General features: G+C 34.1%; 1 protein-coding gene across 1 annotated transcript in view; it reads left to right on the top strand.

Annotated features, from left to right (window-relative positions):
* LOC124368214 overlaps positions 1-13786 on the top strand; it is a 46686-nt gene that overhangs the window by 10591 nt on the left and 22309 nt on the right. Inside the window, exons 4-8 of the mRNA XM_046825489.1 lie at positions 1095-1220; positions 2848-3030; positions 8979-9019; positions 11073-11340; positions 12773-12917. Of these exons, the coding sequence (XP_046681445.1) occupies positions 1095-1220; positions 2848-3030; positions 8979-9019; positions 11073-11340; positions 12773-12917 (763 nt within the window). The remainder of the gene's footprint in view (positions 1-1094; positions 1221-2847; positions 3031-8978; positions 9020-11072; positions 11341-12772; positions 12918-13786) is intronic.

Raw genomic sequence — 13786 nt, 5'->3', positions numbered from 1 at the left:
GAAATATATATCCTCAATATGTGTATCTGATAACATTCTGTACATATCACAGTTTGTTTAATTGTTCGTAACAATAATAGGTGGGATTATGATGGGGGAGAAGAAGCAGGAGCGTTTGCTCTCCGAACTCGTGATTATCCACATTGTTGAATTAATATCTAATATTTTATGGGACTCCCACACTTAACCACAACACCCTACAGAAATTGGGTTAGACTTTTGTATTTCTTTCCATAACAGTTGAAATAGTAACATTTAACTTAGTTTTTATATTAAGTTAATAAGTGGAAATAAATTTGAGCCTTCCATAACTTAAATACAATTTTAAATTAAAACATGTACCACGAATGTTGTAAAAGTGAGTATAAAAAAGTGTTTACAAATAACAAAGCTGTTTAACGTTGTTACTGTTCAATGAATTTTTTTAATGCATATTTTTTGGAAAAATATCTTATTCAGTTCTTGTTAGAAACATTAGAAATAACAAAAAATGCAAATGTGACTTATAACATCGCAGCCATTCAATAACAGGATGGTAACACTATCCGTCTGTAAAGCGACAATGTTCACAATCTCAGCTGTAAAATTATGGGCAAGTCAGTATAGATCAAGATAGGATCAGTCATCAGTCTACTTGAGTGGGGTAATCTTAATATGAAATAGTATGTGGTTTGGTTTGTGTTTATTTATTGTTCATCATCTCCAATTAGAAGCTTTTTAGGAGAGAAAACTTTTTCATAACATTTCTTAAATTTCTTTCATAAACTGGAATTTTATACAAAGTGGGAATTCAGATACTATATACATGATGTGTGGAAATGTGGTGGGGCAGATGGAAACAAGATAAGAAATGAAAAGTATTCTATCGTTGGATAATTTGTTTTCTAAGGATGTGGAGGAGAGTAGTGAGTGAATTGCTTCTGAAGGCAGATGCACTATGAGACTGTGCTTGAGAAGTAATGAGTTAGAATATCAGCCTTCAGCAGATTAGGTATTATTGCTACTTTTGTTTTATAACATCAAGCCTTTTTTAGGTTAAAAAAGGCACAATATTGGTAATAGAATTCAGTAATTGTTGTTGATTTTTTTTGCAGGATAATAAAATACAGTGAGGTGTTAATGATACCTACCATTATCAAAGAGTTTTGTGAAAAACCTACATTCCAAGAACTCATTTTTGGAGCTGACTTTCCTTGGGAGACAAAAATGCAAATTTCAAGGTGAGGCACCAAATACACGATTTTGGGTTGTTTTATCTATCTGTGTACTGATGCATGTGTTGTGTTTTTCTCAATTTTATTTAGTTTGTTTTGTTTGGTTTAATTGGAAAGTAAATTAAATTAAATGTACCTGCAGTAGTTGATATTGTCCCAGAACACCTTCATTACAACATTCAGTGCTTGGTTTGGAATAGTTTGTAATTAAGTTTATTTATCAGTCATATTCAAAATAATTTGTGCTCTCAATGACTTTTTGAAAATTGTATGATCTCCCCAATAAATACTGTCAATCTTCCAGGAACTTTCAACACAGACTGGTAGTTTAACACCATACTACTTGCACAATATGTAAGTGTTAAATTTAATCCCTTGCAGTTTGATTTCCTTGGCTGCGCATGTCTCAGTTTGGACAAATTAATTTGCATTTTGGTACCAGAACAGTAAAGCCACACTGTGCTGAACTGCCCTGTGTTGATATTATTATTATTATTATTATTATGATTAACAGCACATAATAAGGTACACCACTAATGCAATAAAATGTGAAACTAGCAACTGATACAAAAACAGCTGAGTAAAACAAGTGTATAGTGGAGAGTAAGTTCATGTAATTCTTCAACTTCTGTATACCGATGAGATATGCCTTCTCAAAATCGCTGAACCTTACTTAACTTGATCAGCTTGTCACAGTGTACTATTTTTAATTTTGCATCATAGTAGTTTTAATACTATCTGGTGGATTTTGTGAACATTTCTTGGTTACTTAATCCATAAACACGATCTAAATGTTATTTCACTGTCTAAAACGTTCATAAACTTCAAGGATTAACAGGATTGTACAGGGAAGAACGGGAATTCTCAGGGAATTTTTCTAACTACTCAGGGAAAAATCAGGGGATTCTAAAATTACTTCGGAGATGTGTTAAGTTTTGTTGTCACCTAAATTCTTGTCTTCCTTTTATATGAAATGTTGAATTATAAGGTGGGAGGATCTTTATAAGTCTCGATTAAAAATAGAGAAGTATAAAAGTCTCGAATCCACAGAATCTTCAACAAAAACTTGGGATTCGAGAATCGAACGACGAGACTTGACAATCGAATGACGAGACTTGACAATCGAATCTGGGGGGATCCGCTACATATTTAATTATCAGCTGATTGGCAGTGGGAAAATGACTTAAAACGTGTTGCGTCATACTTTGTGTTTAAACAACTAATAGATAAACCATTTGTACTATAGATCAAGTAATTAACAAATCGTTATATTTTCGTAAATAATATTTTATTTCCAGTTTATTTTTACGTTTCTGTCAATTACCCATTGCGAAAACATGGTTTTATTTTACTATGTGTAAGGAGTATCTACAGATAAGAGTTTTTTTTATTATTATACAAATTGTAGACATCACTTTTTTCTACTAAGATCAACTCAAAAGAAACATTTCCTCTAGAAACAAAATTTTTAATTTTGTACCATCAGAATTTTTTGTATTATTATTTAAGGGGGAAAAAATAAAAAAATAACATTTTAAGGCCTTATTAAAACAAATTAACCACCAGTTAAAAGGTTCCTTAGACCTGAAGAGGATGTGCCAACCCTCATATAAATCATAATCATATTTTACAGGTATGTTTCTTATAGAGGACTAATCCACCGATTGTTTACCTCATCAGATGACTCGGTAGACCCGACGCACATGGCTGTGTATCACCCTATAGATCTGAGTGAACTGAAAGCTTATTTGTTGGACAATCCGGGTGAAAATATGAAGTACAGGCTAAAACCTCCAGAGAAGTTCCCATTCCATAGGTAAGTAACTTTTGATATAAGTAATTGATGCATTGTATGTAATACGCTTATTATTTACTGTCTTCAATCGGTTATAAACATCTATTGATACAGAAGCCACTTAACAAGCAGTGCAGAAACATGTAGCATAGCAGTTTGTTTTTTAAGGATGGATTAATTGTTATTAACTCTGCAAGTCACGTTAGGTGAGGATTCCCTGCTTTTAATGTAATTTTTGTTCTCTGTCAGAATACATTGTTATTAGAGGTTGCATCTCTAGGACATCTCTCCTCTACCCTCCTGCCCCATCACTTTACAGTTTCAGTTGATCTTAAACATTTGGAGTCAACAGACTGATGTTCAGATGTCATTTACCGGGGTTTCCTTGTCCGTGTGTGATATAGTGAAACGTTTTCATTTGTGACTTTTTTGTTGTTTTACTGGTTACCATAGCTTTATGTTTATAAGTTAACATGAAAATAGAAAGAGAAGATGTCAAGTAGAAATTTAATTACAAAATTATAGATTGGCTTTCTAAATATTTATTATTCTGTTGCTAAATGTTGACATATGATATTGTACTTAGTATCATACACACACAGTACATATATGTGTGTGTGTGTGTGTGAGGCGGAAAGCAAAAAGGGACCTCTTGTTGGGCGAGTAAAGTTTTCAGTACAGGCCAAATGAGTGATTTGGGTCAAATACATCGATTTTCTGTTTTTAGTCTAATATTGTTCTCTAACTATCGTTCTGCATTGTAAATCGAATGGTATGTTAGTATTCATATTCGACCAGATAATACTCGAAAAACAATGAAAATGAGACCTATGTCATGCTTGAGAAAAGGGACCTCTTGTCGTTATGGAGTTATAATATGGAGCCGACAACAGGTCCCTTTACTGCTGCCAATGGCGCAGTGTAGCGGTTACGGCGGTTATCGCAAGATAACCAGATCAAGCAACGTCGAGCGTGGCCGCTGCTTGGATAGGTGACCGCTGAGCGATCCTGTCCTTGCAAGCGGCCCGCCTGCCCGGCCATTGGTGGTGGTTCGGAAGTCACCTTTAAGCCGTTGGTCCCCAGGTTAAGTGTTAGAGAGGGCTTCTTAGCCCTAACTACGCCTGGTAAAATAAGACATTCTTTACTTTACTTTACTTTTTAAAATGCTTGGATTTACATAAAGCGCTTCAAAGAAAGGCTTCTCCTGAATTCTGTTTTTTTTTTTTGGAACTATGACGAGCGGGAGCTAGAGGTAGAATGTTTGCTGGTCCTAAAAAACATTGCCCTTCAACAGAAACCGGCCAGATGTTGCGTTGTAATTTAATCAAGTTGGAGTCTTTCTCAGCTTTTTGAATATTCTAGATGTGTTATAAGCAACTGTTAATAAAGGATTTGTTTAGTGTTTTCTTTTAAAATAATAGCTATAATTTAATATAGTATGTGTTGTTACATTGAGTACAATATCACTATACGGTTGGCAGCCATTAACAGTTGACAAATAAAGTAATCATGATAAACAAAAACAAAGCTTCACTGTTGTTGCTATCCTAGTTGTTTGTAAACATTTATCAGTGAAATGGATGAAGATAAAGTTTTGAATGTTTTAAATAGTTTAAGTTTTGGTAATAATCAAAATATTGGTGATGGGGACTATGGTTTTTATGCGGATTATTTCTCTGAAAGGCCTTTAAGCAGTGACCAATCAAGTAGTGAAGATGAAGAGGAACTGATAGGCATACCCGAACAAAACACTTAAGTTAATATTGCTGACATTTTTTTGCTCAATGATATTCCGAAATTTGATGAAATACGTGATATCCTGGTGGCAGATGCAGGTAATAATATTGATGTCATTAATATTGAAAATGTTATCATTGAAATAGAGGATAATAATCAACAAGTGCTAGACGAAAACGATGGTGGCCAAAACCTTCTAATGGAAGACGTTACTGCCAATTTAGTAGACACGTTTGATGCAGTGAACGATCACAATAGTCCAGAATTTTCAAGAAACCAGTTGTGGTGAGCTAGACCATTACCATGGCCATGTAAACAAATTAAGCCAACTTTGTAGCCTAACAAATGATACAACACTAACCTCAAGACCTCACCAGAGAAACATTGAAAGAAATAATTTTCTAGAAAAACGTTCTATCTCAAAGGTAGTAATATTAAAATCAAAAGGTTAAAACGCTTAACTAAGATTGTACAACACTTCAGGATTGATTGCCAAAGCACACGGAAACACAGGGAAAGTTAAAAAAAATGTTATACCATTTAAAGACACTGAGTTTGTGGTAAAGTTCTTGCAGAACTATGCTGAACAGCATGCCGTTATTCTTCTAGGAAGAAGCAAGACAGTTTACAATACCAGCTTAAAACTGCTTCCTTCAAGTGATTCTAAAGTTAAGATCTATAACAAGTATAATCATTCACTGATGAAATGCAAGAAAAGCCTGTGCATAAAAAAATCTTTACCAACATTTGGAGAAACATTTGTCCTGAAATTGTAGTTATGAAGCTGAGGACTGATCTATGTCCTATATGCCAAAAACATTATACATCAGGGGCAGAAATGGCTTCAGTTTCTGAAGAGATCAAAATGCAAACCTTTGAAAAAATGAGACTACACTTGGAAACTTTTACTAAAGTTTTATAATGGCACAATTAAAAAAACTAGAGAGAATTTTGAAAATGGTGACACATCTGCAGTGCACTACAGCTTTGATATGGCACAACGAGTGCACATACCAAGCAATCCAATGCAGCCTGGCCCCATATACTTTCTTAGTGTTGTTCAAAGTAGGAATATTTGGCGTGATGTGCGAAATGAAAAATCAACAGATAAACTATCTCATTCCTGAAAGTGTCAGTACGATGAAAGGTTCTAACCTCATAGTTAGCGTATTTGACCACTATTTGGAAAGCAACACTGCCGGAGAAGACATGATGTATATCCACGCTGATAATTGTGTAGGGCAAAACAAAGACAATATTTTGATGGTTACTTAGCATGGAGAATTTGCGAACATAAAAACAAGAAAATTGTGTTGTCTTTCATGCCAGTAGGTCACACCAAATTCACATGTAATTGGGCATTTGGCCTATTAAAAAAGAAGTGTCATCTCTGTCCGATTTTACTAGCATTTTACATTTATTGTCATGTGGTATTTATATTTTTACTTTTTCAGTGTTGTATTTTCCTGATGCAGGACTTCTGTTCTTAACATATTCAAATTTTGAATGGAAAATGTTGTAATCATTAGTTTAATATGTAACATTAGAAAAAGCAGTGTTATTGCCTTTGTCACAGTTGATTTGACAGAGAGTCTAATGGTCTACAAACAAATGATCATCAACCATTAGTATTAGCCTACTATGTTTGTTTTCTGTATTTTTAAAAGAGGACTCAAATATTATAGAAATCTTTCAGGTTTATTAAAGCATTTATTGTACTAAATGTATTGTAAAAAATACAATTTTACTAAATTGTAAAAAAAATGTTGTACACATTTTTTGTTTATACTAGTGATAGTACAATAAACCTTTTTTCCAATGCTCCAAGATTCTACATTATTAAAGCATGTTTAACACTTTGACTGTGACAGAGACTTAGTTCAATATTACTCGATTTAGACCAGTAGTGAAGGTGTAAACTTTAACATCATATTTATGCTACTTTGGTTTAGGTTTTACGTTTGGTAGTTGCTAGCCAACCATGTATAATGAAAGTAACCTCTGTGTCAACATCAGAAAATCAACAAATTCTGTAGTGGTGTTATTTAACAAATGTTTTACATTTTTATTAATGGAAAGAACTGAAATCACAGCTTTCTATTCATGTATTTATTGGAAGTTTTAAATAGCACTTATTTGGTAATAATTAAAGTGAGACTTCTGATGTTGAGTATTCTAGTCCTACAGTATCATTACACCTTCATGGTTATTTTCACTGATCACATGTTCTTGAATATCGCATTGTGATGTTTGGGATGTGTGAAGTATGACACGGTGATTCTTGATTGTTAGTGTCATTCAAGAAATTGTGTTTTCTCATATCTCAGTTTTACTTAATTCATGCTAAGAAGAACTACAGAAATAATTGAGCTTGTTCTTTTTCTGAAAGTATATTGTAAATTTTTAAAACATTTAAAATTATTTAACAGTTCATCAAGCTTCTAACTTGGTATTTTTTTGCTACAAAGCTTAGCATATAGAGGGGTTTAATTGAAGTAAATTAAGAAACTGTACTTAATTCCGTTAGGTGTATGGTTTAAAAAAAATTATTCAAGAATTGGGTTTAACTTTAACTGGAACTTGACCACTAACCAGTGTGTGAGGTTACTGTTTATTATTTTATCAGTATAAGTGTTGCAATTTTGAATATATACTTTTTTTGTTATTTTTTAGTTATATTATCACGAAGACTACTTTTAATTGAAGCTTCTCAGAGAATTGGTTTGTAGCAATAAACATTTAGCTGTCAGAAAGAAGTGTTCCTCATACTGTTTAATTCATGTATTTTTCATAATGTACATGTAATTTTTATGTACATGTATGCTAAAAAGTATTAAATTTTACATAATCTTATAAAACTTTAATATTTTAAATTTGGAACAATCTTGAAACTCATATTTTAATAAAATAAAGCTAGTGTACCATTTTTCAGTTTGAGTTTGTTCATTTGTTTTGTTTTGTTTTTTTTAATGTTATTTGTTTTGGTGATTCTGTGGTGGCTCCAATAGAGAAACAGTTTATCTGTGTCAAATTTTGTGTGAATTCGGGTGAAACGTTTACAGAAATTCCATTTGTTGAAAGAGGCTTCAATCATGATGTCATGATTGATACAAGAGGTCCAAAGAAGAATGGACATTATCAGAGTGAACCTACTTTCAGGACACCACTATTGACGATTGTATTGACAGTGGACAGTCTGATATCATAAAATGATAGAATAATAAACCATGAAGAGTACATGTGTTTGTTAAACATTTGCCAAGAAATGATGACTGGAAAACTGCAGATGCACCATGAGTGTGAAAATTTCAATCCAAGTTGAGAAAGAATCAAACCACAACGGGTTCAGATCTGTCAGAAACTTCTTTAAATGGCATATTGCCTTTTTTACTATGTCATCTCTGAGTATGGTGGGTATCTCTAAACGGGGTGTGAGTATGGTGTTAAAACAAATGGCATCACACTGGAAGTTGAAATGCTCACCGATCCCCTAAACAGCTCCCCAGATGTTCATATGATCATAGTTTTTTCAACTAGAATAATATTTGTGTTAAAAATTTCATCCACTAGTCACAGCAGTTAATCGTTTTTGTTTTCATGAACTGAGGGACTTTCTAAAAACTGTGAGCAAGAAGATACCTGAGTTGTGACAATTGAGGAATAGATGCCTGTACCTTTCTGTGTTACTCATTCAGAATTATTGCACAAAACATCTTGCAGTTGCTATTTGGCTTATTTTAGTAGATCTTTCTCCAAAGGATATTTGTCATATTTCCAAAACTGAAGAAACAGACAGGGCGTAGATTTGATTCAGTTGATAAAAAAAATTTTATGATGGAGTGAAACCTCATTATAGGAGAGGAGCTTGTAAGGTTTTTCCAGCAGTCCTTTCCAAGGTGGGTAGTTTTAAAGAAATAGTCAATGTTCAATGCTGTGTAATAAATTTGTTTTAATTCAGTCCTGAATGTTTTTATCACCTCTTGTATTTGTCGTATTTGTATTCCATGTATTTTCTTGCAACCATGTGACTGTTTCAGTTGACTCCAAAATGATGAAGAATTGGAACGGAAAAAGTGTTTCATATTGCTATGCAAAAGAGTTTCTGCTGACTGGACCATCAATCCAGAACTGTCATTCAACAGATCGTTCTTGTGTTGTAAGCTGAATTGGTATAGATTGTTTAGCTTGCATTGTTCCATTGACAGCACTAATGTTTTTATGTTTAATTGCAGGTCAATCTCAGAGAATCGTACAGATATGAAGATTCCTACAGGTAAACTATACAGTTCAGTTAAAACTTTTTTTTCTCTTAGGACGAGAAGCTTATAAATTGCACTTAGTCCTGTAAGAACCTTTGCGCTGCTTCCGGAGTGACAGGGTATTCAGGATGGGTAAGGTTAGGGAGTAGGGGCCGCCTCCTATCGAGATCCATGAGGAAGAATTAGGGCACTACATCTCAAAGTCATGTCTCCCCAGAAGAAGGGGAGGCCAGCTCTGTACCAGCCTCTCCAGTCAAAGTAGGCAGGGGGTGGCACACCCTTGTTGAGTCTAGCAAGAACCTCTGAGTTTAGGGAACAGACCCCACCAACTCCAACAGTCATCTCCCACAATAGGCTAGACTTATCGGATTGTCCATGAACCCCAGAATCTCGACATTTGCTGTTAGTGATGTGCTGCTCCTGGACATCCATAAGGTTGCCCAGATTCAAGTGACACATCGGTTTTTGCTGTGTCCAGTGGTGGGTTCAACTGGAAGGTATAAACCAGCCAGAAGTGATCCCTGCTGGGTTTTAGTTGAAACTCTTAAGTAAGATGAAAGTGACGTATTGAAATGTGCGTATTATACTGGTCTAGAGGAAAATGTGTCTGGGTGAACTGGTAGTTCACATGACTTATCTAGTTGAGACAATCATGTTTAGTTCAGAAGAACTAACACATGTATACAAATGGAACACGTATAAAATGCAATATTAACCCTCTCCTACTCGCATTGTTTCCAGGCGCTCACGGTGCTTCTAACCTCAATTAATTCGCTCTGCTAGTCACGCTCGGTCAAAATACTCGTCGCCTCAACTTACATACGTTCTGTCATTGTAATTAACTATAATTATATATATTAATTATTTTACTATATATTGGTTCAATGAAGTTGATTGTACGAGACCAGGGAGGGGGCACACGGACAGCTGGGCGCCGGGTTGTTTGTTGCGCAGTCACTTGGTGAAGGTCATTGTCTGGCTCGCCGTCACTGCCCCTGCCACTGTGATCACTCTGAACTACATCCTTAATGCCACCAACCACTTCACAAAGCTCTGGTACATCACTACACTCACTTGTTGAATCGTCGCAATCACTACTAATAACGAGATCGATTTCACTGTCACGAAGTGTACGACTACAACCTGCCATTGTTTCCGCACAACTAATATAAATAGCAAAATAATGGAATAAATCTACTGTAAAAGTAAAGTATATAATAACAACAACAACAACAAGTAAAATAGCAAACAACCCGTAGTAGTACAAACTATTGCTACTCGAGAGCAGCACTTATCGGCTCTAGTAGATAAAGCAGTGCGTGCCGATCTGTGCCGTTTAGGCTGCAGTGGCTATGTAGTGGCTGTGCCGATTCATGCCTTACGAGCGGGAGAGGGTTAAATGTGTTGTAACTTAAAGTATCAGTAAGTTGTACAGCTCAGCTGTAATGTTAGTGACAGGAACCAATGATGATGATGTGAAAAGAAGGAAGACGACCTTGTACATCAGCCATGTCTTCTTAAATATTGATTTTTGAAAATATTTATATTTTTTGACGATAATTTCTATGTCCATGAAGGATACATTTTTATACAAAGAAAAAGTAACCATATACAACTGTTTCATGTAATTGCATTATAATTCCAATAAGCTTATATTGATGTTTGTGTCCAAGTGAAAATTTGAAAAATGTATAATGGTTTTAATTTTTTTTTAACGTTACCATGAGTATCCAGTTGTGCCCTGTGAACCAGTAAAAAGAACCAGTAGTGTAGAAAATGTAATTATGTATAATTTAAATTTCACATACATGATTTTTAAATTTCAGATACAAAAGGAATGTGCATCTGTTGTATAGTAAATTACTATCACACAAATTAATTACTTATTTGGAGTCCCTAATCATAGCCTCAAGAGTTACTAAAACCTAAATAGATGAGAAAAACCTTTTTTCCCTACTTTTTTTCCTGTCGATAAAAGGGCTTGAAATAAACCATGGTTTTAACCATCTTTCTGCATTTGTCTGTGGCGCCTTTTCTCTCTATTTAAAATATTAATGTTATTTGCAGAAGGAGTCACTCCTACATTGTCCACCTCAGATCACAGCACGGATAAGAAACGAAAGCGAGAGGAAGATTCAGTTGGAGAGGTAAAAGTTAAGAAGTTGAAAGCTGCTCCTCCCGATTTCATAACCGATGAGAAGTTGCCGGGCCTCGTGCTGTTTATCGGTGTCATGAAGAACAGCATGATCAAGAGCAACCTTATGCAGATATTGTACGATTCCTTTGCAGCCTCAAAGTATGGGAGGCTTTACATGAACCTCATCGATGAGGATATGTAAGTTTATTGCTCACACATCAGTTAAAAATACATTTTAACCTTTCCGTCACGAGGTTCTCATTTATAAGATGAGACATTTTACTCACCCTGTTTGTTAACATAGTGCTCTAGTAGGATATTTTAACATCTATGCTCCAATCCTATATTCCATAAAATATTCACAGTTTATTCACAGTTCTTAAAATTATCTATTAATAACACCCATTTGTTTCCAGTAACTACAGATAAGTCTACTAAATAATGATCGCTTCTCATTGCAGATTTTGTTTAACTTAAAGATTTGAATCCTTATAAATACATAAAAAAATAACGTCTACCTTATCTGTAGTATGTGAATAAAGATATATACAGTGTGTAAAAAAGTTCTGTACGGGCTTGATAATTTCCGAACGATTACAGGTAAAGCAATAAAACTTGGTACATCATTACTGCACCTATAAATCTACTTTTTGAATGAACTAAAATTTTTTGTCATGTCGGGAGGTGATCCTCAAGGAGTCAGAAGGAACTCTTAAATTAGAGCATAGTTCAAGCAGTACATCAAATTAAAGGTCTCTATTAGTAGAATACAATGCCGCAAATCTGACCTGAAAGGATTCACTCTTTAAAAAATTACGCCGGTTTAAAGTTTAAAACCTTTACAATGTATGTAGGTCCTGTTCTAGATAGTTTAATATTCTTGTCTTGGATCAATTTGTGAAAGGTAAGCTTAGAAAGTGAATAAAGTGAATACTGGACTTAATAAATAGTTTTCAAGGTAGTTATTGACTCTCTACATCCAATGGAGGATGGTCTACAAGGAGTTGAGCAAAAAATTGAATCTTAAGCACAGTGCAGGATGTACATTATTTTAAAGTGGTTGTTTTGCAGAGATTAATGATAAAGAGAAAATCCAGTTATCAATTATTATAATAGAAAGTTCTTATTTTTAAGCTGGGATTTGGACTTTACAGGATGTACATTTTACATTACACTTTAAAATAATGTACATCATTTGTGACATGGTCTTTTGCATGTTTCTTTGTAGAGTAAACTCGGTGTGCTGCATCTTTTTTGAGGTGCAAAATGATCGATCTTTTTATTTTTTTATATCATATGAGTTATCAGAATTGATTAAGAATGACTTGAGGTATTGAGAGTTGTAGATTTTACTACAATTGAGCTATTAAAAAAAACAGCACATCTCTAACTATCTAGAATGTTGTGTGGATATTGTGAGCCTTATTTTTTAAACTGATTTTGGTATAATTTGGCACAAACCTTCCTTTCTGAATTCTCTCTGATGAGTTTTTTATTGATCAAATCCGATTGGGAGAATAAGGAAATTCAAATATTATAGTTTTCAGAATTTCTTATAGTTTGCTAGGAAGGATGGAGAGCGTGGAGAATATAAAGCTACGGCTAAATAGCTTGTAGTATTTTCTTGCAGGGGTGGAGATGTGTGGTCACGATGTGTGCTGAAAATAGAGACGATGGTATTAGCAGAAGTAGTGCGAGAGGATAAAGTCCGTGCCAGTTTAGACGCTTCCAGATTGCTTTTCGACCATCTCAGAAGATTTTGTTTCACCGTTCAGGTATTTTAGATTATAATAGAAGTAATTTTAACTTTTGAAGCATTAACACAAGCATCTGTTACAAAACAGAGCTCATCCACAGCAGACACAATTGTTAAAATGTACAGATGTGTCAATGAAACAACATTTTAACTCTCTAACTGCTCTTTGAATCATTGCTAGCCAAAGTGTAGGCCTTGTTTCTAAACATGAACCAAAATTAATAAATATTAATAATTGTAATAAATATTCCATTACATTTTCCCAACGATTTAAACTATCAATAGGTGATACTCATATTTCAGAGAAATGTTTTTGCAATATCTAAACAAAACTTATATGTAACTGAGTATGCCAACCACTATCATGAGACACTTAAAAGATGCAGTACTGGAAAGTTCACTCTTCCTCTTTGCATTAATGTGAATTTCAATACTGGAGAGTTCAGTCTTCCTCTTTGCATCAGTATAAATTTCAAAATTGGAGAGTTCAATCTTCCTCTTTGCATGAATTTGAATGCAGGCAGATAATATCTTTTCTTAAAAAGTTATTTAATTTATTTATTTTATTTACATGCAACAATACAGGTTACACACCCAATTACATTGTGCATGTTTAAATCAAGATGACATGCAATAATATCCACACAATCAAATATAATCCAGTCCAGTCCAGTGTTCCACTCAAAATAGTTCCCATTAAATAGATAATTAAGCCTAAAGATAAACAACAGATACATATATATAGATATAACAACGTAACTATAATAAAATTATAAACAAAATAACAACAATAATAAATAATCATAAATATTAACAAAGTCAAGATAAGCCATAACAAAAAGAACGTGTGCGCGCGCGTGTGTGTGTGTGTGTGTGTGTGTAATTAAA

Source organism: Homalodisca vitripennis, chromosome 8 (assembly GCF_021130785.1).
Source record: "Homalodisca vitripennis isolate AUS2020 chromosome 8, UT_GWSS_2.1, whole genome shotgun sequence".
NCBI classification, from domain to species: Eukaryota; Metazoa; Arthropoda; class Insecta; order Hemiptera; family Cicadellidae; genus Homalodisca; species Homalodisca vitripennis.
This window is presented reverse-complemented; position numbering and strand designations above follow the sequence as displayed.